Below are 27,977 nucleotides of genomic sequence, written 5' to 3'. Positions count from 1 at the left end.
GCTCAGAGACACTGCAGAACAATTAATTACAATAGAATATATATGGTGCTCATTGGGCAGAGAGAAGCAACAGGGATGGGTTCTCCCAAGCCCCTGGAGAGGTTCTAGCAGCAAGACAAGATAAGCACAATAAGTCAAAGGTCTAAAAGATTACATAATGGTTCCGTCCATGGCCCCAAATTAACATATTGTTGACACACAGGTAATTACCCCCAAACTATGTCTATTAAAGTATATAGGTTAAAGCATAATTTTGGGGTCCAGGGGAATGAGGTAGCAGCTCTCTCGGTTGACCAACAGGTACATTCCTAGAGATTTAAAGCAAAAAAGGTAGTAATTAGTATTTAACAATGACAATTGTTTAGAGGTTTACCCTTGAATTTCTGTGGGCTAGGATTGGCATACATCTGTGAGGGGAGGATGTCATTACTCATTTCAATCATATTAGGCCTTCTCTGTCTAGAATCTGAGGGGTATTGTGCCACTATCTTCTCCTTGCATTAGGGAGTTAACTTTGAGGCCTTTCTCAGCGCTTCGTATAACTCATGATAAGGATGCCCAATTACATTCGGAGTTAAGCTGACTCCGCTCACTGACTTTAAACACACAAAGTTGTCTGTTTACCCCAGCTTTCTCTTAGCCATGTATTGTTCTTTGTTAGCTAGCCCTCATTTGGGCCTATATGAAAAGTTCTTATCAGAAATTGTAGTTAAGATCTTACATCCACAGCAAATGGATTTTGGCCCTTCACCCAGCTCACAGCAAAAGAGCTTTCTAGCAAATGGGAAGATATAAAAGGGGGAAAATGAGATAATGAAGGAACCTCACTCTCCCTACAACAACACACCTGGAAACACCTGAGGAACAAGGGATGAACTGTGGAAAGGAATTTCTAGCCTGTGTATGAAAACCTGGAATTCTCAAGCTGCAGAGCCACGGCAGCTTGTGCCTTAAGAATCTGCAGCCTGTTTATCACTCAGGGTGAGAATTTGCTAATTCATATCCTACCTATCTAGTGTGTTAAGCTCAGTTTGTGGTTTTGTTTATTTACTAGGTAATCAGCAAACGGATCAAAGCAATCACTTAAAATCTATCCTTTTGTTGTTAATAAACTTATTTTATATTTTAATCTATACCAGTGAGCTTTGATTGGAGTTCTTGGGGAAAATCTCCACTTGGTTATCACAAGTGTGCATTGTTCTCTTTACATTGAGGGAGAGGCAGACCGGGTTTTATACTGGCCAGATTTGACTAGGGCAGGACAGTACTGCTCTGGGTTCCTCACCTAGGAAGCAGGATGTGAATGCTGGTGAAATTGCAAGCTTGGAGGGCTTTGCAACTTGTTACAGCAGCACAGTATGAGAGGGAGCCCATGCTAGTGGGTCAGAAGGCTCAGTGGCACCCCAGTTCCAGGTGGCGCCCCGGGGGGAACCCGTCACAGTGCCCCTAGGTGCAATATAGTGCAATATGGTACTGTATATACATTTGAAAGAGTGCAGTGGCAGGACAGAGTGCTTGCATGGCGGTGCAGAAATACAGGCTAGAGCAGCACTGCATGATCCCACTGAGTCTGCATATGTAACAGAAGATGTAGTAAGTCAAACTGGAGCAGTTCTAAAATTGCATTCCAGGGAGCTGAAGACCTCTTGTGCATGCACCAGGTGTTTCATGGGGATGTCTGATGATACAGCCTGCTGGTTCTTGATCCATCTTCCCTTTGCTGTGATTGCTGTGGACTGCATGTTGGATGTCCTGCTTTCTATACCTCTTCTATCATTTATGGAGTCTTCTAATACTACAGCTAAAGAAATTGATCTTTTACCCCCACAAGTAGTGGCTTGTTCTTTGGGAGAAGGAAATGAAGTCTCACCCTTCTTACAGTTGTGAATGCTTGTGTGGTCACAGAGCATATTATAAGTGGTATGTCTCTATGGGGACTCCAATGCTGCTCACCTCCCATGAGCACATTCTAACCTCTGGATTGAGAGCTGCTGCAACCCCCACTACATGTGGCAGACTAAGGCAGATTCTCATCAAATACAAAATCAGTGACCATAAGCTAGAGGAGGAGGCTGGGAGAATCGTAGCATGGGATAGGGTACATCTAAAGAGGAACAGAGAGTCACTTTCTACTCCAACTATAGCACAGTACAAAAGACATCTCCATACATGTCATCTGAAGTGACAATGGACTTCCCATTTCAGTGCAACAAGGAAATGCTGTTCGTGACCTTGGGGAAAGATGGCAGCAGAGCTGGAATAAAGCCTGGGCATTATTGTCTAAGTATTTCAAAATCTCAGCTTTTGAAGTGTAGTAATGGCTCTTGTGGGTCTGAAGAAAAGTTTGAAAACATGAAGTGTGTTTAAGCGCAGCAGCCCTAGTGGCCTGAGGCTGCAGAGAGCCTGAAACAATTGCTCCGAGAGGGAAGAGTCCATGCAACCTATCAGGGTGGTGATGCCAAGATGCTGTGCTTTGTTCAGCAGAACGCTGCTCTGACCCCAACCACTAGACAGGGCAGGTGGAAGGCAAGGGTCAGGGCTAGGGTTGCCAACGCTCCCGGTTTTGCCAGGAGTCTCCAAGAATCGGGCTCTATCTCCTGGAGGCTACGGAAGCATTCTGAGAGATGTTAGGCTGCTAAAAGTCCGGTGGCGCAGTGGGGCTAAGGCAGGCTTCCTGCATGCCCTGGCCCCACACCGCTCCCGGAAGTGGCCGGCATGTCCCTGTAGCCCCTAAGGTGTCTCTGCGCACTCCTTGTGCACCCAGTGATTACTCCGCAGATCCCGTTGGCTGGGAACTGTAGCTAGTGGGAGCTGCAGTGGCAGTGCCTGCAGGCAGGGGCAGCGTGCGGAGCCCCCCTCCAACCCCCAAGTCCCAGGGTCTGCAGGGATGTGACAGCTGCTTCCCGGAGTGGTGCAGGACCAGGGCAGGCAGAGAGCCCTGCTGTGCCACCAACTGGGAGCTGCTCGAGGTAACGGCCTCCTGGCCAGAGCCTGCGCCCCACATCCCCTACCACACCCCAACCCCCTTCCCCAGCCCTGAGCCCTCTCCAGCACCCAAACTCCCTCCCAGAGCCTGCACCCCTCACCCCCCTGCACCCAACCCCCTGCCTGAGCCCCCTCCAGCACACAAACTCCCTCCCAGAGCTTGCACCCCCTCCTGCACCCCAACCCCCTGCCCCAGGCTCAGTCTGGAGCCTCCTCCCGCACTGTAAAGCCCTGGGCCCGAGCCTGCACCCCCCTGCCCTAGTGAAAGACAGTGAGTGAGGGTGGAGGAGAACGAGCGACAGAGGGAGGGTGCACGGAGTGCGCGGGGCAGGGACTTCGAGAAGGGGCGGGACAGAGGCAGGGCAAGGGTGTTTGGCTTTATGTGATTGGAGTGTTGGCAACCCTGGTCCCTCACCCTTCCTTCGGCTCCCCTTTGCCGGACGGCCAGTGCCTATGTCAATCACCGCTTTTATCCCGCCCCTTTCCCACTCCTCTACAAGCAAGGACGATCGGGATTCAATCGGTGGGTTAGGTTGCGCTGAGACTTCTGCACGCACATGCGCAAGAGGGAGGCTGGGGGTGCCTGAGCCCGGCTATCACGTGACCGCTCCGGCCGGCCCGAGGGCGGAATTGTCTCCTGCGGCGCGTGCGCCGTGGAGGAGGGCGCTGAAATTCAAAATCCGAAGAGCGGTTTGGGGTGGTAGTTTAGCCACTCCCGGGGCAGCGCGAGAGGGGACGGAGTCGGAGGTGCCGGGCGGCGGCAGCAGCAATAGCAATGGACCCTTTCACCGAGGTGAGCGGCCGGTCCCCTCCCCCACGGCGGGGGAGCGAACGACCGGGCTTGGAGCGGCCTCTGTGGGAGGGCAGATGGGGGCGCTGGGATGTCGGACCCCGTGGGGGGAGGGTAACGCTCAGGGCGGCGGCGGCGGCGGCGGCGGGGGGGATCGGGGCGCGGGCGGTCGCCGCTGTACGCGAGCTCGGTGTGAATCGATTCTTCCCCGCCCGCAGCCCAAACCGTTGCTCTTTCAACACGCTCCTGGGCTGCGCCGTGCCCCGCCGAGGGGTGGCCTTGGCAGTGTCTGCGGGGAGGGCGGCCCGTGGGGGTGAGATACCCCCCCCCCCCCGCGCTGCTCCCGCAGCAAAGCTGGCAGAGAACGGTAAGGTGCCACCCGCTGCTGCTGCTGCCGAAGCTGCCCTTTCTTGCGCCCTCGGCTGCCGGGTGCTTCCCGCTGTCCAGCCTGTGGAAGGTGGCTGGCTCCCGCCCGGTGTGTCGGGGTGCGCAATGGGCGGCTCGCTCGTAGCACGGGAGAGACTAGAGCAGTGGCTCTCGGACTTCTGTACTGGTGACCCCCTTTCACAGAGCAAGCCGCTGAGTGCAACCCTCCCTTTTAAATTAAAAACACTTCAAAATCTATTTAACGCCATTATAAACGGTGGAGGCAAAGCGGGGTTGGGGTAGAGGCTGACAGCTCCGCGCCCCCCCCCCCCCCCCGTGTAATAACCAATCAGGGGGTCCCAACCCCAGGTTTGAGAACCACTGGCCTGGAGGCCATTGGGCAGGGCGCTCCCACTTAGCGCGTCCAGCAGATGTAGCCACCCTTGTGGAGTTTCTCCCTTTCCTGACTTTATCATATGGTCAAGGCGGCGGCTGCTTCTAGGATGATTGTTAGAAGTGGCAGTGCTTAGGTGATGTGTGGCTTCTAAATACAAAATGTGAAGTCAAGGTGAACTGAGTGAGGTTGAACAGAGTCTGAGTCTGTATGGTGGGTGCAACTGATCTAAACATGCTACTTGCAGAAAATAAAACATCTGAAGAATTGTCCTAACTCCAAAGAGATGACACTGAGGTAGTAACGTGGAGCTGACTTGTGTGACTTGTTGATATGTTGTACTGAACACTAATGGCCTTAAGAAGTCTAATTTACCCTTTTTTAACCGAAAACATTTGACTCTCTTATCAATCAGTGTGTATATATACATTTAAAATGAATGGAGATGATCAGATTTTCTGCTGTGATAAAATTTAAAATCTTAACTGAGACTGGTCTAAACAGTTTGTGCACTGATGTAACTGAAGCTTAAAAACGAATTCTATACTGATTTTAGTTATCGCAGCCTCCCCCACATACACTCTTAAACTGGTTGAAGAGTATCTGAATGTTTTACTGTGATTTAATTTAAATGATTGGAAGAGAACCTGCACAAAGAGGTAGCACTCATTTAATTAAATTGGAGCACAAACTGTAGCTCTGCCCTTAGTTTATGTTAAAACGGAGTCCATCTAGTTTCTATGTATGTAATGTTTGTTATATATAAACAACTTAACCTTGCTTCCTTAATTGGTAATGGGTGACCTGATGAGACTTGTATTAAATTCCTTTTCAAGTCTAAACTACTGAACTGAATTTAAAATTGTTTTGCATGGTGGGAAGTATTCCAATATGCATACAACCTTCTTGTAAATAACTGAATTTTGAGAAGTACAAGCTGGAGCTGTTAGGTTGTTCCTTAGAGTAAACTTTATTCAAATATTTCACAATACTAATGGGTCCCTCTCTCCAGTGCTTCAAGAGAGAAGCATCCTTCAAGTAACAACTTTTTGTTGTTACTTGAACTGATTCCACTATTTCTGGAAAGGAGTATGATATGCTAATATTGGTCAGCCTTTAAGCCTAACACAACTGTCCTTGAACTAAAATTAAATACTAAGCAACATCTGCTTAATATTTTAGATACATGAGTTGTATAATATATCTCTTGATAAGCCTCAGGCTATGCCTACACCGCGTACCTTACAGCAGCACTGGTACGCAGTGTAGCTGATCTTTGTCAGCAGGAGACAACTCTCCTGCTGACAAAATAAAGCCACCCCCAATGAGTGACAGTAGCTTTGTCGGCGGGAAAGTGTCTTCCGCTGACAAATCGCTGTCCACGCTGGCGCTTTTCATCAGTAAAACTTTTGTTGGCTGGCGTGTGCAGGATTTTTTTTTTTTTCCTTCAGGCTCCTGACCGACAAAAGGTTTACCGACGAAAGTGCAGTGTAGGCGTAGCCTTAGATACAAAAACTAACGCAGATCTTGACTTCTGAATGTCAGCTAACAATTTATCACTATGTCTTGTCTACACTACAGACCTATATCGATGTAACTACATCACTTAGGGGTGTGAAAAATCCACACCCCTGAGCGACACAGTTATGCCAACCTAACCCCCTGTGTAGATAGTGCTATGTTGGCAGGAGAGCTGCTCCTGCTGACATAGCTACCACCTCTCTCTCATCAGCTTAGTGTCTTCATAAAAGTGCTACAGTGGCACAGTTACGCCTATGCAGTGTTCTAAGGCCTGATCTACACTGGGGGGGGGGGGGGGGTTTGATCTAAGTTACACAACTTCAGCTATGTGAATAACTGAGTTGACATACTTAGACATACTTACTGCGGTGCCTTCACTGCGGTGAGTCGACTGCTGCCGCTCCCCCGTCAACTCTGCCTGCGCCTCTCATGGCAGTGGAGTACAGGAGTCGTTGGGAGAGTGCTCGGGGGTCGATTTATCGTGTCTAGATGCAATAAATCAACCCCTGCTGTATGGATCACTCCCCGCCAATCAGGCGGGTAGTACGGACATACCCTTAGTGTAGACATGCTGTCAAGGTTCCTTCCCCACTCTGATCTCTAGGGTATAGATGTGGGACCTGCATGAAAGACCCCCTAAGCTTATTCTTACCAGCTTCGGTTAAACACTGCTACCACCAAAGTGTTACACAAAGAACAGGGGAAGTGCCCACTTGGAAACGTCTGCTTGGGCGGGGGGGGGGGGGGGAGAATCAGGTTCTTAAAAGAAGAATTTTAATTAAAGAAAAAGTAAAAGAATCACCTCTGTAAAATCAGGATGGTAAATATCTTACAGGGTAATCGTATTCAAAACACAGAGAATCCCTCTAGGCAAAACCTTAAGTTACAAAAAGACACAAAAACAGGAATGTACATTCCATTCAGCACAACTTATTTTATCAGCTATTTAAACAAAACAGAATCTAACTAGATTGCTTACTGACTTTACAGGAGTTCTGACCTGCATTCCTGCTCTGGTCCTGGCAAAAGCGTCTCGCAGACAGAGAGAACCCTTTGTTTCTCCCCCCCAGCTTTGAAAGTATATTGGTCATTTTGGTCAGGTGCCAGTGAGGTTATCTCAGCTTCTTAACTCTTTACAGGTGAAAGGGTTAAAGGTGTCTACCCTTCCCTTTATATTTATGACACATGCCCTTAACAATGTTTGGCTGTGTAGGGGAGAAGTGGAATAACTTGGAACCCAACACTTGTATGCACCTTTAAGATATGATAATAGATCATGCATGCACTGTGTATACATTTAGTTTATTATATATTTAGGAAGTATGTTTTTATGGCAAGTACTAAAACTGTGAATATTCTAATTAAACTTCTAGCCCTTGGCAAAACCCTTGCACAACACGGTAAGACTCTTCCCCCCCCTCCCCCCCCCCCCCAAAAAAAAATGCCAGTGGGCTTCAAAACTAATTCTAACGGTCACTTCAAAGTGTGGCTTACTCATCAAGTGTGTGAGAGCAGAATTTGAGTTATGACTATTACTTGGAAAACTTGAGTATGCTGCAAACCAGTAAAAGTTTGAGCTCAACAATGGAGCTGCACATTCTTGTGAAATGACATCCTAGCAGCAGCAACTGAAATTTAGCTCAAGCTGGGCTAACGGAACAGAATGGAATGTAGATGTGTATTTGAATTACTCTGAGTGTCCCACCTTACACATTAGCCCAAAGTGTGGGCTATTTAACTATTCCTTTGCTGCATATTTATTACTTAGTCTCTGCATCTGAAAATTTTCTCTCACATGCATGGTTCCCTGTGCACTTCACTTTTTTTGTGGGGGAAGTGGGGTAGAGCAAGGGAACAGGGTGGAGTCCAAAACTGACATGCAATTTGTCATTATAGGCGCTCCTGCCTTCATGTAGTTTCCCAGAGTCCTCCTTTGTTACAGAAATTTAGAGTCAGTATTTTGCTTTTACACAGAACTGCTGAGATTGACATGCCATTAGTCATACAACAAGAACATAAGAATGGCCATACTGGGTCAGACCAGTGGTCCACATAGGCCAGTATCCTGTCTTCTGACATTGGCCAGTGGTAGATGCTTCAAAGGGAATGAACAGAAAACAGGGCAATTATCAAGTGCTCCATCCCCTCTCACCCAATCGTGCTGTCAGAGGCTTGGGGACACCCTGAGCATGGGATTGCATCCCTGACCATCTTGGCTAATAGTCATTGATGAACATATTCTCCATGAACTTAACTAATTCTTCTTTTGACCCCAATTTTACTTTTGGCCTTCACAACATGCCCAGGTTGACTATCAGTGGATAAAAATCCATTATTAAAAAAAACAATTTTTTTTATTTAAATCGGGTTTTGTATTTAAATAGGATTTTTTTTGATAAAATGTTTTTTTGAGGAAAACAACCTGTCTAAAGATAGTTTTAATTAAGATATATTATAACTCAAAGATATCTCATCACGTAATAGGGATTATAAATTCTAATTCTATAGTATGGAGACAATATATTCACGTAATGTTTAAGAAAAGTTTTGTAAATGAGTTCCAATAGTTCACAGATTAGGGACCCAATTTTTTGGGGCCCCAGAGGCTTCTGTATAGATTATTTAGGTTAATCTTTCTATCTATCCAATGGGACTCAGTGCTGAGTCTAGAAGATACCATCAGAGATGCTTAGTTTTGCAGTTCTCAGACTGTGGATTTGTGTCTCCAGAGATAACATGCTTTAACAGCAAAAATGTTTTTAAATAAATAAAATAATATATAGAGGTGAGAAATAACAGACCTTACCCTATTGTCCCTCTGCAAATTTGTGTACACAGTCAATCCCTTAACTCTCTCTAAAAGTGTAAAGTTTCAAAAAGTTCAGTGAATAGAAGATTGTTGTGGGTGGAATAGATCTTTACAAGGAGAAGAAGTCTGGAGATAAATGTGAGAAGTGTGGGACAGTAGAAACAAAAGTGAAACTGTTTGAGCAGCATATTCCAGAAGTCTTGAGGTCTTTGAGCGTAGCCTTCATTGGTTTGAGATCTACCATACCAGTCTCTCACTAGAAGGGAAAACCTACAATGGCAGCAGGCCGTAAAAGAGACCCAGTTTGGGTCTCATCTGTCTCTGAGTTGTGAAGAATATGTATTAAGGTTATAACAACCAACAAGAACGGACTTTTATATAGAAATCCATGATTAAATCAAGTCTTCCTGACTAGTGATTTAAATCAAATCCACCCTGTTGACTATGCATTGAGTGAAGAAGTACTTTATTTTGTTAGTTTTAAACCTGCTGCTTATTAATTTCACTGGGTATGAACCTGGTTCTTGTATTAAATGGAGGGGGTACATAACACTTCCTTATTCACTTTCTCCACATTATTATTGATTTTTATGAACCTCTATCATATCTTCCCCCCTGTACCCCCCCTTAATTGTCTCTTTTTTTCCAGGCTGAAAAATCCCAGTCTTTTTAATCTCTCCTCAGATGAAAGATGTTCCATACAACTAATCACTTTTGTTGTTGAGTTGGGGCGATCAGAACTGTACACGATATTCGAAGTGTGGGCATATCATGCATTTATATAATGTCATTATGATATTTTCTATCTTATTATCGATCTCTTTCCTAATAGTTCCTAACATTCTGTTGGCTTTTTTTGACTGCCGCTGCACATTGAGCAAATGAAACTTTGTCTAAGACTCTGAAGTCTTTTAGACAGTTAAACTCTTAAATTTATATTTGACTGCCATGCATCAGGGAGGATAATGGGTTACAACAGCTCACAGAATTTAACTACTTTGTGCCATCACCACAACACAGTGCTAAGTGCTGCCTTTTCAAAGTGAATTAGAACTTTCATAACTGAACTTTGTCTCAAAGTGCTTAATTTAGCTCAAAGGAGTTTGTCACGCTTAAAAATTGATTAAATCAAGCAGTACTGTATTCCTTAAGCAATATCTGATACAAATACTTTAATTTTAAATAGTACTTGAAGGCAGAGTAACTCCAAATATCACTTGTTACAACTTCTAAACTTTCATTGAAGTGATTTATAAGTAATGAAGTGGGTCAATACAACCAAAATGGAATGTGAACTATAACAATCAGATCAATTGATCAGAAGAAATATCCCATATGTTTGGGGCATAACTGATATATCTTTGTTTAAATCTTTCCTCTTTTAAATGGAATACTTTTGTCAGTATAAAGACAAATTTTGTGGTTTTGTTTTCTTCTGTCTAGACATGGTAGTGCAGATCTCTTTTTTTTTTTTTTAATGGCATCCTCTGCATCCATGATATCTTCAAAATGCTCTTCTTTCATCTCTCTAATGCCTACATCCCTTTGGCCATGCTCACTTCAGAACCTGTTAATGGTGCACCTCAGTCAGCTAGAAGGGTTGCTGTAGAGCAGAAGTTGGCAACCTTTCAAAAGTGGTGTGCCGAGTCTTCATTTATTCACTCTAATTTAATGTTTCGCGTGCCAGTAATACATGTTAACGTTTTTAGAAGGTCTCTTTCTATAAGTCTATAATATAACTAAACTATTGTTGTATGTAAAGTAAATAAGGTTTTTTAAATGTTTAAGAAGCTTCCTTTAAAATTAAATTAAAATGCAGAGACCCGCCCCCGGACCAGTGGCCAGGACCCGGGCAGTGTGAGTGCCACTGAAAATCAGCTCGCGTGCCACAGGTTGCCTACCCCTGCTGTAGAGAATGCACATCTGCAATACAGCTGGCATGTACACCAATTTTGGCAACTTTGTTTAAAAAACAAACAAACTAGTAACCAAATACTTGGCTGTTTTTAGCAATGCTACTGTTACAGTTTAGAAGTCAATTGTCACTAATTCACTGTTAGTCACTGTCACTACTTATGAATTTCTTTATTTAGAAGGATAGTGTAATTAGTAAGCTTGCAACATCTGATAGATGTATAGTCTTTTGTTTCCATAGTGAGAATTTTTTGCATAGGACAGTGGTCCCCAAACTTTTCAGCGTTGTGCCCCTCGTGCCCCGTCCACATCTCCTCCACACACCTGTCCGTGGATCCTGGGGAGGTTTGGAGATGCTGTGGACAGGAGTAAAGGGGCTGGGGCCGGAAATAGAGCTGCGGCCAGGGGCTGAGGCTGGGGGCAGTGTCGGGAGCTGTGGCTGTGGCCAGAGCAGAGCTGGGAGCGTAGTGGGGCTGAGTAGTGCTCTCCCCGCACTCTCTGTGGGGCCCCGCCACGCTCCCTGAACATTCCTCTGTGCCCCCCGGTGGGCACACCTGGCAGTTTGGGGACCTCTGGCGTAGGACGTTAGAAACATGTAACTGAGAACTTACTATAAAAATTCAGGGTTTCAGTAATTTATACTTTATTAGTAACACGCGTTTCCACTAGAATACCAAAGTATGTAACAATCTGTGCCTTTCTAAATATTTTAGAAACTTCTTGAACGAACCCGTGCCAGGCGAGAGAACTTGCAGAAGAAAATGGCTGAGCGACCCACAGCAGGAATGAGGCCCTCGATACAGACAAAGAGAACGAGAGAACCTTTGTCAGAAACTAGTAACCAGTCACCTTTGTCCGGTGAAGAAGGTATCTTGAATAGGCATAGTACAGAATAAGAAACCTCTTGGAAAAATCATATGGATCACTGTTTCTATGTGAAAATTCCCATTTATTTCTTTCGACACATACTACTTTGACTAAAAAAATACTACCTTTTAGTACCAAAGTTTAACGCTCTTCTTTCTAAACTCAGCAGTAAGGGATGCTATTGCCTGCGTTTTTAATTAGGTCCAAAATGTGACTAGCCTCTAAACTGGTGGCAAATGTTTTGCAGATGATGAAGTAACTTTAAACTATTAAGTGGGCACTAATTTAAACACATCACTGCTATGAAAGTCGCTCGCCTTAGTTAATAATAGTGAAACACATTTGGGAATGCAGAGTTTAAAGGGACAATCAAGATTTGATGATGGACATAAAGACTGGGCAACTATTCTCTTCTCTCCTCCCCCCCCCCCTCTTTTTTTAAATGAACTCTTACATAAGACGTAGTGGAGGGCTTAAAAATTAAAAAGCTGTTTCAGAAAGATGAAGTATGTCAGTACTTTTAATTGCAGGCTGTGAAGATTATGGCTGATAACTGACTGGTTCAAATACTTTTAATTTTTACAGTGAAACCTAGTACAAAGCCATCCCCATCAAAAAGGCTGTGTTCTGACAGCATGGAGGTTCCTGTTTCTAGTGCCGAGAATAGACAGCCAGTTAATTCAACTTCCATGAAACCTCTTCCTCCTGAGATGAGGGCACAGCCACAAGCAACTGCAAATAACAGGGCTCCCTCAGTTCAGCCTGTTCCACTGCTTGTTGAAAAGGAAGAACAGAACTTGAAATCTGAAGTACCTGTAGCCCTTACAGTCAAAACACGTATGCAGAAACTGGCACAACAGCGACGTTGCTGGGATGATAATGGTATGTCCCACTTCATAGAATTTAAAAATTAAACCATTTGTCGTGACAGTGGTGTAAGCAAGCACTAGAAAAAAATTTTCTCAGTGACTGTTCCTGACACAGGATTTCTTTACAAAAAAAATAAAAGTCAGGAATTTAATGTTAATATTGTAGGAAAAGAAATGGGTGTCCAAAAAAATGAGAAATCATTGAGAATACACCTTCTGTACGCTCTCTAATAAACCCCATCTGATTTTTACATCATTGTTAAAATTGATGTAATCAGGTTTTAGAAATTTAACATTTCTTGGGTTCTAGTAAAGTAATCTGCCATTGTCTTTGCAAAATAACCTAACTCATTAACAATTGTAATTGAGTTGCTTAGGAACTCTATTTTTACAAAAGGTTGACTTTTTCTAGTGTCTTATGTTTCAAAAAGTGTGTAGCTCTTAACTACCTGTCTTAATTTTCAGATTCGTCTGAAAGTTCTCCCCTATCTCCCCTCCTATCAAAAGAACAGGCCATTTCCCCACCCAAACAGCCATCTCTCACAAGTGATACCCCAGTGGGGAGAAAAGGCCGTTTAGCTAACCTTGCTGCTACAATTGGTTCCTGGGAAAATGATCTAAGTCATCCATCTGCAAAGCAAAACAATACACAAGAACAGCCTGGCACTACTTGTTTATCCAAATTGTCCACTACAAGTGAAGCATCTGCTCGAATCAATAGTGGCAGTGTAAAGCAGGAAGCTGCATCCTGTTCTCAAAGGGCTGTTGAGGTATCTGTAAATAAACCAGCAACCTCTAAGATATCGGTGAGTGATCAAATTTAACAACTAACCTGATGTCTTTTTTTGTGGGATGGATGTTAACCCTTACATGTCTAATCTGAATGTTAGTGACAGATGATCATGACCGTTTTAAAATGAGTAGCCTTAATTATTTCTTGCTTATTATTTCAATCTTAATACCGTTGATCATCTGACACTTAAATGGTATCATAAGCTTCTTCTCTTTTCATTGCAAAAATTAAGATGGGCCATATGAGCAAGAGAGGGGAGCAATGGCTTCCAAATGTATGTGAATTGCACTTCTTTTTAGCCACCAGTGGGGATTTGTAAGAGTGGCACACTCTTTGAGTAAATTTGACAAGCAGGAATTATAGAAATCAATTGTTCATGTGGTTAATCGCGACTCTCAACTGTAAATGTAAATGTTTTTATAAAATGCAACTCAGACATCTGAAAGTAGTAGCATCTGTTAAGAAAATTATCCCATTCATGAACTTGCAGTGTTCCACTGAACTTAGAATTAAGGTTAGATGAATATTAAATAATATGTGCAACAGGTGGCAAATTATGGAATCAAATATTGAAAAACTGATATATTTGATCTAAATGCTTTAAAGGCATCGTAACTTGTTCTGCCTTTTCTGTTGTTCTATTGGGAAATAAGAGCTATGTGCAAAATTTCTTCATCTAGCCTTTTCTGGGTGAGTGAAGAAAGTGTGGTCTTCCCATTTAACTAAGATCATATCCATATGTATATTTCTTTTCCTCTTTAGGGACCCAGTTACTTAGGAAAAGCCTCTAGAGTAACCAATCCCAATCTTAAGGAATCTGAGGTACCACAACTATTAAAAAAAAAGCCGTGCAGCCCCCAGAAAACAGAGGAACTTAAGCCAACAGTAAAACCAACCTTATCCCAGCCAGTTCAGCCCAAAGAAGAGCCAATCAAAAGAACACATGTGCAACCTGAACATAAGGATAAGCCTACAACACCAGGTAAGTGACTGTGTTTGTTTTTTAAAGCAATGAGTGATACAGTTGATTTTTAACCCTTACCTTCCGTTTTAAATTTAACTTATTGTAAATGTTTCCAACAAACTGTACTAATCTTTTTTTTTTTTTCCTGCGGTCCAAAACTCCGTTCCAGCTAATGCTGGTCTATACCATGTAATGGTTAGCTGTTCATATTCTGAATTTATGGCTTAGAATTTCTTGTAACTTTCTACTAATAGAATTCTAATCAAGCACCCTAGTAGTAATTTAAGAGAACTTCCATAAATATATCTTTCTTTTTCTGAACATAGTTCTCAGTAGAACCATTTTAAACTGTGAGCTAACTTCTTTGTAGATAAAGAATATTTCAATCCCTTTAAAACCAGGTTTCAAAATTTTGTGTTTTTTGAGCCCTTTCTGTGGTCTGCTGAAGGAATGCTCTCTCAGGCCTTTAGCAGTTGCCACTCTGGGTAGGGATCAACGTCCCTTTCCTTTCTGACCAGGGGTTTAGGCTTACAGCACCTTTGACCATTGGGATCATAATGAATTGAATCAATTCAAGCTGGCCTTTTATTCCCCAAGTTCTGTCTTTGTCTCCTGTGTCTTTTGAGCCAGTCCCTAACCAGTATATCCAAACCACCCCAATGGATGGTACTTTTCTGGAGCTATTAATATTCCCAGTCACTGCAAGAATTACCCCCACTGTTTCTAGTTCTTGGCGGAGCTGCAGTAACCCTCTATTATGGAGTGGAACATAATCCCTGGCCTGCAACTATACATATTAACTTTATGGCAGTTATACAATACTCTCCAAAGACACTGCATATGGTTGTGGTATGTCACACTAGCCAACTTGGTACATTTAAAGTGATTTGCAAATTATTAAATTCTATAGGTTCTTGCTGCATGTGGACCAAAGAGGTGTTCGGTTGATATCTTACACGGGAGTTACAGCATGAAACTTTCATCCATTCCTCAGTTTCTAAAGATGTGTATAATGTCTAGATTTTTATGAGAGCTCTTCTAGTGACTCTTAATGATGTGACACTAGAAGATCTGGGAAGACTGCTTGAAAGTAATCAAACAGTCTCAGCTACCTAGCTGATCAGCTTTACAAGGAACTGAGCTGGACTGGCAAACTGAACTTTATTTAAGGATAGCTCTGCAGTTTTGCTTCACTAAGTTTCTCTTTCCAAGACTCACTTAGAGTAGAAGACAAATCTATGCTGTTATACCCAACAATGTTATTTTAAAGTAAGGTAAATGCCAAACCGCTTCTCCACCTTGTATTTCTCAGCCATGTTGTACAGACTTGTGATTGAGATCTGGTTCTGGAGAGAGTAGGTGAGGAAGCAAACCATTTTAACTATCAGCTGATGGACCTTTGTTTGCATTGAGAGACATCTCACACTCTAAACTTTGATTTGCACTGCTGTAATGTCCATTAGTCTTCTGTTTGGAGCCAGAGCAACAATTACATGCTGAGCATGTTCAAAAGATAGTGGAGTAAGATATGCAAAATATTGAAGGCTTTACAAGAAAGCAACTAATGTTCTATGGTCTAAAAATTGCTAGAAGTGTATGACTCTTGCAAAGTTTAAAACCATTGTTTTTGTAGGGGGATCAGGAATCAAACCCTTTCTGGAACGTTTTGGAGATCGCTTTCAAGAGAATAGCACTCAAAGTCCTGCTACAACTACTACTGGATACAGAACACCCATTATTACCCCAAACACAAAGACAATCCAGGAAAGACTTTTCAAACAGAATGAAACATCCTCCACTGCCAGTCTAGCACAACAGCTCAAGCAGGTATGGTTTGCTAAATTTTAATAGCTTACTTATAATCTTCAGGAATGTTTGTTAATGCTCTAAAACTGCCTAGGGATTAAAAAACAACAAATAGCTACAGCCTACAGTATGTTCTTGTATAACATATATTTCTCTTCTGCTTAGGAACGTGAAAAAGAACTTGCTTGTATTCGTGGCCGGTTTGACAAGGGCAGTCTGTGGAGTGCTGAGAGAGGTGAAAATTCAAAAAGCAAACATCCAGAAACTAAAATGGTAATATATGTTGGAGTGTATTTTTGACATACCCATCTATAAATTGTCAGGGAACCCAGAACACATGGATAAGCATGTAAATGTACAATAATCTATATTAATCTTTGCTTGCTACAAAATCTTAACTTTTTAAAAAGACTTGAAAGGAACAACTTATAGTGTGTGTACTCTTGAGTATATTTATATCTGCCAATATTTTAAAGGAGAATTTCACTTATTTATTACTGAAATTCTAATAGTATCTCAACATTAGGTTTGCCTCACCTTCAAGGTGCTATTTTGCAATGTTAAAAATTTGCCATTCTGGATATATAGTGTGTTTTTTTTTTTGTTTTTTTTTTTAATAAAATACTTCTCTCCATGGAATCTGACTTGCTGGGTCATTGCATCTGAGTAGGAGCCTCCTAGCTGTAACTTTTTTATTTTCTAGTCTTTGAAAATAAGACTATTTTTATAAAATTTGTTTTGAATAAGTAATAAGGTTGTGCCTCGAATGTTCAAGTATCATTTAGTTTTACAAGCCACAAGTTACAGTACATTCTGAGACTGACTTTAGTGTAATTTTTTCTTATTCAGGAAAGCCAAGCTCAAGCTAGTTCAAAACAGCTCGCTAGTTCAGATGCTACTTCGTTTGTAGCAGCAGAAAAGACCACAGCATCTGAGATATCAGTAAAATCTGTCCCCTCAGAATCTTCAGGTGAGAACAATCCTCCTTGAGTTGATATGATTAATATTGGTGTAAAGGGTTTAGTGTTCATACTTTTGTTATGAACGTTTGAGACTCACAGCACTGGTTACAACTGGGCATAGTGTATGGGCATACCACTTCCCCATGTGCTTCCAATGCATCTTGATTCTGACACGTAACATCATTGCACTTCCAGTCCTAGGCGTCTTTAACAGACTGTCAACCAGGTAATAGCATTTATGATATAGGCAGATGTGAACTAAAATCACAAACTGACATTAATATTTTAATCTGACTTGTGTATGTAGGGAGTGGAGACAGTATATGTGAGTGCTGTAACTACCCATACTGGAATAATAAAACTGAGGAGCAACCCAATTGAGTGTAAGACTTCCTTCCTGACTTCTGAGAAGCGTCCCCTTTCCTTCAATGTGATAGGCATCATGAAGCAGCCAAGTGTCTATCACTGTAGGGGAGGAGGAGTAGCAGCAAGAGTGGGCTCCCTGAATCCGGCAGGATCTGGGAGGCTTATAGGACACTCCACCAAATACTTAACAGTCAGGGAATGAGAACTTAGGTGCCCTGCCCCATAGAGGAAAAAGGGACAGAGTTCCCCTTTAACACCCTTGTGCGCAGAGATGCTAGGCTGGCTCTGCATGCCCAAACACAGCTGTTGAGGGCCAGGTGATCTTCTGCCCCAGTTTTTTTTGTAGTGCGGTGGCTCCTATGTCTTCCTTCGGAGCAGAGTGGCAGTCTGTCAGTACTGTTCCCATCCAAGTGTCTCTCCATTCAGGGAGTGGGGGAAAGAGTCTTCCCCAGTGTCCCATGATGTTCAAAATATTTCAGATTAAAATTTAAAAACAAAACAAAAAAAACTTATAGTAATATTTTGTGGATTATTCTTTTCTTCCACTTGTAGGTTTATGGACTTTTTAAGAATTAGAAATCAGACACAGTGGATAGTTCCGGCCATACCTGCAGAAATTTTACCTTGTTCCTTTTTTTAAACTTCCCAGACACTTCAAAATGTGAAGAGACTGAAAAACTCAGTCCTCTGAAGACCACGTTGCTAAAGAATCCACTAAAAGTAGTATCTGTCTCAAAGCTTGAGCAACTTACAGAGAAAGAGAATGGTTTGTAACCCTTCATTAGCTAGTCCTAAATAAGCTTGTTCACTATTATTTTGTCCAACAAAACATCAATTTCCCGCAAATTAAGTGGGCTTCTAGTTCAGCAAGTGTCTTTTGCTATCAAAGCATATATTTGAGATCAAATTCATATGAACATTACCGGGTTACTTTAATTATTTTATTGTAATTGGAAAATAGAAATATATTGTGATATTCAGACTTCAAAGGAACACAAGAAGGCTGGTGTGTGAACTTATTGCAATGAAAAAATAACTGGTCCTACAGTGATGAAACACTCATTTAATTTTAAGACCTCAATTCAAAGTTGGGATTTGTTCGCTAAGTGCACCTTTAACTGATTTCAAGTGCCAATACTTTATGAAGTTATAGAAATAAGCTAGCAGAGAACCACTTGGAAAATATTATTGCATCTTCTATTTAATTACTTCCGCCTCTTTTTTTAATAAAGATAAGTGCTTTAAATGTACTACAGGATATGCTCATAAGTAATCTTGGGATCTCTGACTCTTCAGATGCAGTATGTGAAATTGAGATGAGTGTGAATGATGAAATGAATAGCTCAAAGGTAATAAATGACATCTTTGATGAAGTTCTTCAAGAGGATGGGCCAGACATAGAAAAACTAAAAAAAGAAATGAGTATGAACCTGGAAGCTGAGAGTGATGATGAGCAGGAAGAGTCACTGAATATTTCATCAATGTCTCTGCTAACTCCGTTAGCAGAGTCTGTTGGTGTTGTAAGTCCAGAGGTAAGAACAGATATTAAATACAGGGATCTACAATTTGACTGTACACCAAAAATGTTATTTCATAAATGTTTGTATTATGTATTGTGGTCCCTGAACAACTATGAATAAAATGTGAGACTTTTCTATTAAATCAGTGAAATATTTACATTCTTGTCTTCCACATTCTTGCCAAAATCCGTCCAATTTAAGCCACTGTGCCTAAACATTTGTTAAAATAGCATGCAATCCTGTTTAACCTCTTTTCATAAGAGAAGCATCATATGCCTTGGGCAGTACGACTATCCCCACTTATTCCATGACCTAATCACTGATGCAGAATTTTTTTTCACGGGGTTTGCTCCCTAGTTTTAACACTCCCAAAGCAGCTCTGTGAGATCTCCTTGAAACAAACAGAATCAGCTTGAAAGTTTAACTCTGGTACCTGCTATTCGCTGCTGATAGTGCGAAGGCAAGGGGAAAATAGTAGTTATCCTCCTCTTTCCCTCTTTCTATTTTAGCATACTTCACCCATGATAAACTGTGCTCTATGGCTTGAAAGAGGTGCACACCAGCTTCTTTATTTTTCCTATGACTGTCAGTTAGAAAGAACTGCAGTTTTCCCTGGTACTTGCCCTTCTGTGGTGGTGTGTGGTTGCAGGGAGGAGGGTCAACTAAATCACTCTGGCAACATTGTAGCAACTGTCTGCAGCCCCTCCCCAGTTTAACAGCTGTTGTTTTATTTGTGAAGTGGCTGCATTTCAGTAATATAAAGCTTTCCTTTCACTTCTTAACTTTCATTTCTTCATAACGATCAACTTTCTAGAAATGGAACAGCTGAAAGATTATTCATGTTACTTCTTGTTTTCTAAAGAAATCATAGGGCTTTGCAGGTCAGAAGTGGTGGGGACAAAACTATATGTAATCTACTTTTTTTTTTTTCCATCTGTACTTCATACTGAACCCTGGACTTCTTCAAACTTTCATCTAGTGAAATCACTGTGTAGTGGTGGAAGAATCATAAGAAACATTTTGGCAAATCTTCCTGCTATGTGATTCTGGGGTTATAGCTTACAAGATAGTTGCAGCTTGGTGTTTGCTTATATAACAAAAATGCTAAAGAAAGATTAAACTCTTATTTTACATAGGGTTTAAAAGTACAACTAGAAAAGGAACATTCTGACGCACTGCTTCCAAGAAGTTATTGTTAAATCACATTACTAGTCAAATACTTGCCTTTCCTTGGAGATGATGTGTCTATCTTGAAGTCTTTACTTAGCCAGAACTCCCATTAATGTCAGTGGGAACACTGGCTGCATAAGGATTGCTGACTCTCGTTCTTGGTCATCAGTCAGAAACTAGTAAATTTGTTTCTGGTCCTAGATACAGTGCTGTCTGTTAGAATAAAATATAACAGAACTAATTATGCAATAAGATACTTCATCTTTCCTTAAGATATTTTAAGGGTTTGTGTTTCCTGCTAGTGGATCTCAACTTAATGTCAAGCTGACAGCATCGTGTTCTTAAAGACTAACTATGTTCAAGTTTCAACCAACCTGTCAAAGTACCTAAAGGGGAAGGCAAGGAACAATCAATTAAACTGTCATTGTATATCCTAAGAGTATTTGCAAAGTACAGTATAAATAGTTCTTCTGACTTTTTTATGGAAATGTAAATATAGGCAAGGGGTTGCTTACTCAAAGGGAATGTCTGGGAAGAGTAAATAAGGGTGGAGAGAGAAGTAGAGTTGGTGGGAGCAGAATAAGCCACATTTAACTGGCCAGTTATTTATGATGCATACCTCCTCTTCCTCTTCCTCCTCCTCCTCCTTCCCTCCCCCCAAGGTTTTTGTTTCCCCTAATAGGTCAGTTGCTGAAAGCAGCAGTATAAGTGATGAAAGTCCAAAGTCTGGCAAATTCCAAAGGACACGCGTCCCTAGAGCAGAATCTGGAGACAGTATTGGCTCCTTGTCAGAAGATCACAACCTTCTATATAGGTAACAAATTTTCAGAGGCTTTGGCTTAAACATGCAAATCAAGTCACTGTGGAAATATTTGGCATTATTAAACTGGGTACCTCCTGGAGCGGGGAAAGACAAGCTTGAAAAAGCTTCAGTCTTTTGGCCCCCAACAACAGACTATTTCAGTGGTGTAGCTGTGACAGGTCTTCATCAAGAATTTCTCTCTCACTTTCATAGAGTTTAAGGCTAATAGTGTAGGCCATTAAATTCACCCAGATACATCTGTTAAGACTCTAGTTAGACCAAAACATTTCAGTCCTCAGGGAAATTAAACTGTGTGCCAAAGGTAGAGAACAGGGGAAAACCAGATGCCACCGATGCCAGAGGCCCCTGCAATGGCAGTGAACTGTTAAGGTGAAATGCCCAGATGATCCCAGCTGGCAATTAAGCCTTCACCAAAGGCTTCTTCTCTACATCTTTATTTAAAAAAAAAAAAAAAAAAAGTCATCTTTATATTGCCACAACCTTAATCTGGACAGGAGGTCGCAATAAAATTGCTCCCATCTAAATGTGTTGACTTGGGCATTCTTCAGAATGTGTGGGCCAAAGCATCAATGCTCTAATGTAAAAAGCTGTGCTGGACCCTAAAATGTTAAATGTATCTAACACTTGATTTCTTTTAAAAAGCATTGATGCTTATCGATCTCAAAGATTTAAAGAAACAGATCGTTCTTCAATAAAGCAAGTGATTGTTCGCAAAGAAGATGTTGCTTCAAAACTAGAAGTAAAAAGGAATGGAACTTCTAATCAAGTTAATATTAAACAGAAAATGCAGGTATGTGTAACTTTAAAAAACAAACAAACACCTAGTCTCCCACTTACTGCTTTCTTGTGGGGTTTTTTTGTTTTTGTCCTGTATGTGCCACAGACAATAAATGTTGCGTAGACTGGCAAAATTAAGGTATTTTGGCCAAATTTAGGACTCTTATATTAAAGACAGGACAAATGTAGCATCATTTGATACGTGCTAAGTACTTTTTGGTTCTGTATAAATTTTTATGGAAGCTGTTGTGTGAGGCCATTACCTGTGAGCCAATAGTCTGGAGCAGGGGTGGGCAAACTTTGTGGCCCGAGGGCCACATCAGGGTTGTGAAACTGTATGGAGGGCCGGGTAGGGAAGGCTGTGCCTCCCCAAACAGCCTGGGCCCCGCCCCCTTCCACTTCCCGCCCCCTGACTGCCACCCTCAAAACCCATCCAACCCAACCCCCTCTTCCCCCCCCCCCAAGCTCCTTGTCCCCTGACCGCCCCCTCCTGAGACCGACAGCCCCAACCCCTATCCACCCTCCCTGCCCACTGACAGCCCGCCCCCCCACCCCGGACTCCCACGCCTATCCAAGCCCCGCCCCCCCGGTCCCCTGACTGCCCCCCCAAACCTCCTGCTCCTTACCCAACCTCCCCACCCCCTTACCATGCTGCTCAGAGCAGCAAGAGTTCGCAGCCCTGCCGCCTGGCTGAAGCCAGCCATGCCACTGTGCTGCCTGGGAGGAGCAGCAGGCCAGAGCGCTGGCGTGCAGTGAGCTGAGGCTGCGGGCTAGCCACCCCAGCCGGGAACTCAAGGGCCGGGCAGGATGGTCCCGTGGGCCGTAATTTGCCCGCCTCTGGTCTGGAGAGAACATAGCTCTTTTATTGGGCACTCTTGCCTGTTCTCACTAATCTAAGATACTGCCATTTCCAGGTTTATGTAGGAATTGTAACTGTAGCTTTAATCATGCTGTGTTCTGACCTTACTCCCTTGCCTACAAATCCATCTGTATCTCTCTCTACCATGTATCTCCTAACTTTTCGTGAGAAGCCCTATTGAAGGTGGTAACTCCTTCTAGAACATTCCCCACTTGTTGCCTTGTCACATCTGTACTGTTGTCAGCAATGGTGGAAGGGAAGAGAAACCCTTGAGAGTAAAACTTCATACTGTAAGATTTATAGTTTGTCTAGCTACGTTTCTACAGATTGGAGGAAACCATTTAAAGAAAATGCTGTTCTGAAGGCTTTCCTCTTGGATACTAGCTCAAAGAGTAAAATTCTTTTGTAACCTCGCTCTTTTTAAATTATGGGACTATGTTAGGAGCTGAATAATGACATCAGTTTGCAGCAGACTGTGATTCATCAGGCCAGCCAAGCTCTGAACTGCTGTATTGATGAGGAACATGGAAAGGGGTCACAGGAAGAAGCTGAAGCAGAAAGACTTCTCCTTCTTGCAAGTATGTCTTAAAGAATGGCTAAAATTCAGACTCATCCTTTAAATTACAGAACAATTTCTGAATGGTTGAAGTTTTCAAGTTAACAGGCCCAGGAAAATCCAGTTCAGATGGCAGTCTGTTGTTCTCTCTAGTTATTAGGGATTAGTTATAATCCCTCTTCTGAAAGGAAGAAGTGATTAGGTGGGTAAAGGTCACTTGCCCCTCCATTCTCCAACACCCTTCTGTCAGTCCACTATACTTCCTTGCACAATTTCCTCTTGCATATTGGCACTCTGTCCTCAGAAACACTTCATAATGGTACACTTACCCAATAAAGGAATTGATAGCAAATGGTACTTAGCTACACCCTCTCTCCACTTTTTTTTTCCCTTGTTCCAATTTAAATAATCTCTCTTTACAGCTGAAAAGAGAAAAGCTTTGCTTGAAGAGCTCAACAAATTGAAGAACGAAGGACCTCAGGGCAAAAAAAATAAAGCTGCTTCTACGCCCCGTGAATTTGCTCCGTCCAGGGGATCTGTTACTCTTTCAGAAATGCGACTACCTCTGAAAGCAGACTTTGTTTGCAGTACAGTTCAGAAACCAGGTAAGGTGCTTAGGTGTAACTTAGAAAATATATTTAGCCTGCTTTGCTTGCATTTTAATCATTATGATTGTTGGTGTTTCCCACAAATGCCATGGTATTTGAAAAGGAGATTGTAGTGACTGTAATACGAACCTGGTTTTAGCTAAAACTTTATTCTAAGTTCTCTTAACGGCACCTGTCATAGTATCTGAGCACCTCTCAGGAAACAGCCTGACTGCCTTGAAGTAGGGAGGAAAAAATGAGACCTCTGGACTGTTTTGGATCTTGTAGTTCTCATTGTATCACCTTTTCTCACCAATTTTTTTAAAAGCTAACGTAAGTGACTTAAAAAACCTAAAATAAATGTCCCATGGATGCTCGTCCATGGGGATGTTTACACTGCATAGTAAACCAAAGTCTGTGGGACCCATGCCTGCGGATTGTTCTTTCCAAGCTTTCTCTTGAGGGTCCATGCTGTGTTGCTACATGAGCCTCATATGCATGCTTACACATCCATACTGTGCAGACGTGATTCAAGACACTGATTCTGGGGATGTATCCCAGGATTCTTACAACCATAGTTATCTGTCATTGCTCTAGGGCTTGGTTCATGGTGTTTTGTGGGAGAAGTTGTCTGTCCATCCCACAGAACTTGACTGGAAATGCTCTTAGCCCACCAACACATCCAACTGAGCCATTTTTGTGTCTGCGCAATCACTGTAACTGGGGTCAGCAACATGGATTCAGCACTGACGGAAGAACTTCTCCTGCTTGTGTTTTCACTACTATTTCAGCATCAGGTAGAGGATTTGTGAGATGCTAGTGGACATTTCAGGAGTGGTATTTGTCCTATTGTAGGCACTTCTCTGATGGGGGATAAAGACTCTGAAATCAGGGCCTTTGGAAGCATAAGATTTGCTCTAGCTGCTCTACATGTGTCACTGCTGAGTCATCTTAAGACCACAACTCTCCTTTTTGTCTTCCTGGGGTTGTGGCAGAAATATTCCTACAATCAGTGAACAAAAATTCCCAGACCCTCTATAATAAAAGCAGGGATTTAGTATTAAGGAAATGCTATAACACTGATTTCTCACAGGAATAAAGAGGCAATATTATTGAGTACCCAGTTGCCTAGTCTTTGGATGGATTGCTTTCATAGTCTGGTTTCTCAGAGAATAATTTTTGTTCTGAGATGCGGTAATGCCTGGAAATGATTCATAGGAGAAGAAAATCCTGAATGAAACCTGTTGTCAAGCCCTTTACAATAGGTAGAAGTTGCAGATTTAGGTGATCCGCTAGCAGTTGGTAAAAATGTGGCAAAAAACCCCTGTCATCAACCTTGAATTTCAGAAAACCTTGATTCTCTTTAGCCGGCTGCCTGCACTGTATTCTTCCAGTAAGGTGCGAATAATATCGTAAAATAAGCCTATTTGGGCCCTGATCATGCAAATTAATTTGACTGCCTATGTGGAATAATTAGGTCCTTAATTAGTATAAATTGATGCATCCAGAACTAGTATAGTGAAAATCCTCTGAACTTCAAGCTGTTCTTATCAATAGACCAAGGAAATGTAAAAGTAAACTTTCTCCTTTTGATACGGTACCTCATAACTCACTAAAAATGTTCAAGAAATTCTGACTTCCTCTAAGTCCTGGTGTTTGAAAAAAAGATCTGATCCTGTAGTTTTCCCTGATGTTTTGAGGGGAAACCTTGGATTTTAGTTCTCTACTTTCTGTGCTGTTTAAACTTGCTGTATGAATTTCTGGACTATATCTAATATTAGCCTTGTATCAATGTGGATGTTGAGTTATGAGGTTTTTTGTTTTAAATTTGCTCAGTGCATGTTTAACCTAGGGTTGCTGAGGAACAGGAATAGTTACGTTTCAAATTAAATACTCTTTCTGAAAAGTAGTCCTCTGTCTGCTTGGTGTGTCTAAATCAAATGAGTTGAGAAGAGTTAAGTTAAGATCTGAATTTGTTAAACATGGATCTGAAGGTGCAATATTTCATCTAGCCAAGCTAACTAAAATTGTATCTGCTTAATAAGTTTTTGAAGGTTTTTGCTGCAAATACTTGAAAAATTACTGTGCCCCATGGTGGTTAAATCTGACCATTTGCAAGCTTGCATTAACCAGCTCGCTTTATCCAATGTCAGTGATTTATGTAATACCACCAGAAACTTCAGTGGTTTCTAATGTGTTAACTGCTTTTTGCAGCACTAAATTGTGAGGACAAGATTTGGTTCAGTAACTCTTATTGACTGCATGCGATAGCTGTATATCTTTAAACAGCCTGTTTTTACATATCACGAATCATAAAATCTAAAATGTGAATTCTGTTAATATTCTCTAATGTGAATCTTGGCAGCGGGGATGCACACGTATCTGATGTGATACTTGCTTTCTATCCCCATGTGTTACAAACATGCTGCTGTATTTTGTTCCCTTTTTAGTGATTCTGTCAACGGTGTTATATAAATTGGCCAAAACCATTTTTCATTTTGTATCTCATTTGCAGTCAGGTTGCTATGTATTCCACAAATGTGGAATTTGCCATAATTGTGCTTCAAAATCTCAGCTTTCATTTTTTTGGTGGAAGTATTCTGCTTTTATTGTTGAAGAGAACCTCAAATGTGAACAGTGTAAGCCATTGTCTGTCTGAGTCTGCTAAGTTCCTGAACCAATGCCTGAGAGAACTGTTCCAGTCATCTCATTTTGGGTCCCAGGGACTCTAGGCAGCTGTGGAGCTTATCTTTCTAAGATGCCACAGAACTCAGGACTTTTGCTGTAGTTTGTTTGCTGCAACCAGATACCCAGGATTCTTGTTTTGCCTCCTTGCTGTGCTCAGATATGCCTGCAGCTGCCTCTTACTCTGTCCCTTTCCCTACAAGGGGGAATTAACAAGATGACAGTATATACTCCTTCATTGTTCTACAGATGTAGGCAGGAAGGAGAGGGTTAATGAGCCAGGGAGCATAGGAAGCTAGTATGCAGACAGGGTAGTCAGGCTGTTAAGAGAACAGAGCAGCAGCAGAGGCCTGTAGAGCTAAGATGAGGAACTGCTGAATTTTGACTACAAGCTCCCCTCCATTCTCTGGCATGTAGTGGGTCAGGGTAAGACCTAGATGGACTACCCAGACCACATCTTAACTGATGTGATGAAGCCTGGAGAGCTGGACTGCCTGAACATAGTGAAGAAGAATTAATCGCAATTTAATTCATCAAGTATTTTTGACTGAAATATCTGTGGAAGGTGAGAATGAAGGGTATTTTCACGGCCATGCAATAAGCTAACTTTGTAGAATTTGGGGTCCTTGTTCCATGGGGTGCACTGACCCTACTTACAGTGATCATCTCAAATCTGTCCACAGAAGCAGCAAACTACTACTACATAATATTGTTGAGATCGGGAGCAGAAAACATGGTAGCAACTCCCGTAGCAAGCACCACAAATTCCCTGAATGGAGATGCTCTTACTTTTACTACAACGTTTACTCTGTAAGTACCAAAAAAACAGTTTCAGAACTCAACTAGCTGGCTTTTGAAGAAAAGTATACCTGAGAATCTTGTCTAAACTAATTTAAAATGTTAACCTTTCTGTAAGGATATTATATTCTACAAACATTCACAGGTCTTGTGGCATGCGTATTTTCTTCTAGAAATATTTGGAACAAACTTTTTTCCATAAAGAACAATTTCATGAATGGATTGGTTTTTCTCCCGTCATCTCTTGGATACCTGCAATGGCTGATTAGTCACTCTCCCTGAGAGAGTTTTCTGCTGGCTGTAATGACTGACATTCTACTAGGCCATTTTTGGTTTTTGTTGTCTCTGACGACAACACTGTTTTGGACTAAAATTTAACTACGTACCTGTCAAATGTTAGAGTAATAGCTGGCTTAAAGGTATTCTTTATAATAATGTGAGTTTAGTTGGATGGTTTAGGATGGGATATATGCTATTTTAAATGGTAGACTTGGAATGATAAAAATTTTTGTGGTAAATGTCATCTTCGCTAGTCATGCACAAACAAAGAAATGCTGCTTGAGAACTTATTAGTTTGATTTAAGCATATTTATTTTGTGTGTATTTTGACATGTGATGTTGATGATTTGTTTTAATTGTTATATAGCTTTAACTTTTTGAATCTCAACGTCTGTCATTAAATTGTCCGATCTCTTCCCCCCCGCATAATTTCCTTGAATTGAAAATTGACTGAAAAAAATGCTTAAACGTCAATATCCTTCTAGATTCTGCCAACCCTATTAAAAGTGAATATAAT

The 27,977-nt window shown here is 41.8% G+C and overlaps 1 protein-coding gene across 2 annotated transcripts in view; it reads left to right on the top strand.

Moving 5' to 3' along the window:
- The first annotated feature begins 3,722 nt into the window (after positions 1 to 3,722).
- Positions 3,723 to 27,977, top strand: part of ANLN (anillin, actin binding protein) — a 41,633-nt gene continuing 17,378 nt past the window's right edge. For both annotated transcript variants that reach the window (XM_077811028.1, XM_077811027.1), the window contains exons 1-15: positions 3,723 to 3,778; positions 11,493 to 11,646; positions 12,232 to 12,528; positions 12,981 to 13,321; positions 14,071 to 14,290; positions 15,906 to 16,099; positions 16,244 to 16,351; positions 16,928 to 17,048; positions 18,056 to 18,172; positions 18,703 to 18,938; positions 20,759 to 20,910; positions 21,562 to 21,709; positions 22,998 to 23,133; positions 23,534 to 23,716; positions 27,067 to 27,193. In XM_077811028.1, the coding sequence (XP_077667154.1) occupies positions 3,761 to 3,778; positions 11,493 to 11,646; positions 12,232 to 12,528; positions 12,981 to 13,321; positions 14,071 to 14,290; positions 15,906 to 16,099; positions 16,244 to 16,351; positions 16,928 to 17,048; positions 18,056 to 18,172; positions 18,703 to 18,938; positions 20,759 to 20,910; positions 21,562 to 21,709; positions 22,998 to 23,133; positions 23,534 to 23,716; positions 27,067 to 27,193 (2,552 nt within the window). In that variant the 5' untranslated portion in view covers positions 3,723 to 3,760. The remainder of the gene's footprint in view (positions 3,779 to 11,492; positions 11,647 to 12,231; positions 12,529 to 12,980; positions 13,322 to 14,070; positions 14,291 to 15,905; positions 16,100 to 16,243; positions 16,352 to 16,927; positions 17,049 to 18,055; positions 18,173 to 18,702; positions 18,939 to 20,758; positions 20,911 to 21,561; positions 21,710 to 22,997; positions 23,134 to 23,533; positions 23,717 to 27,066; positions 27,194 to 27,977) is intronic.

This window comes from Eretmochelys imbricata, chromosome 2 (assembly GCF_965152235.1).
Source record: "Eretmochelys imbricata isolate rEreImb1 chromosome 2, rEreImb1.hap1, whole genome shotgun sequence".
Taxonomy (NCBI): domain Eukaryota; kingdom Metazoa; phylum Chordata; order Testudines; family Cheloniidae; genus Eretmochelys; species Eretmochelys imbricata.
The sequence above is the reverse complement of the archived record's forward strand: the minus strand, read 5'-3'. Positions and strand labels throughout refer to the sequence as shown.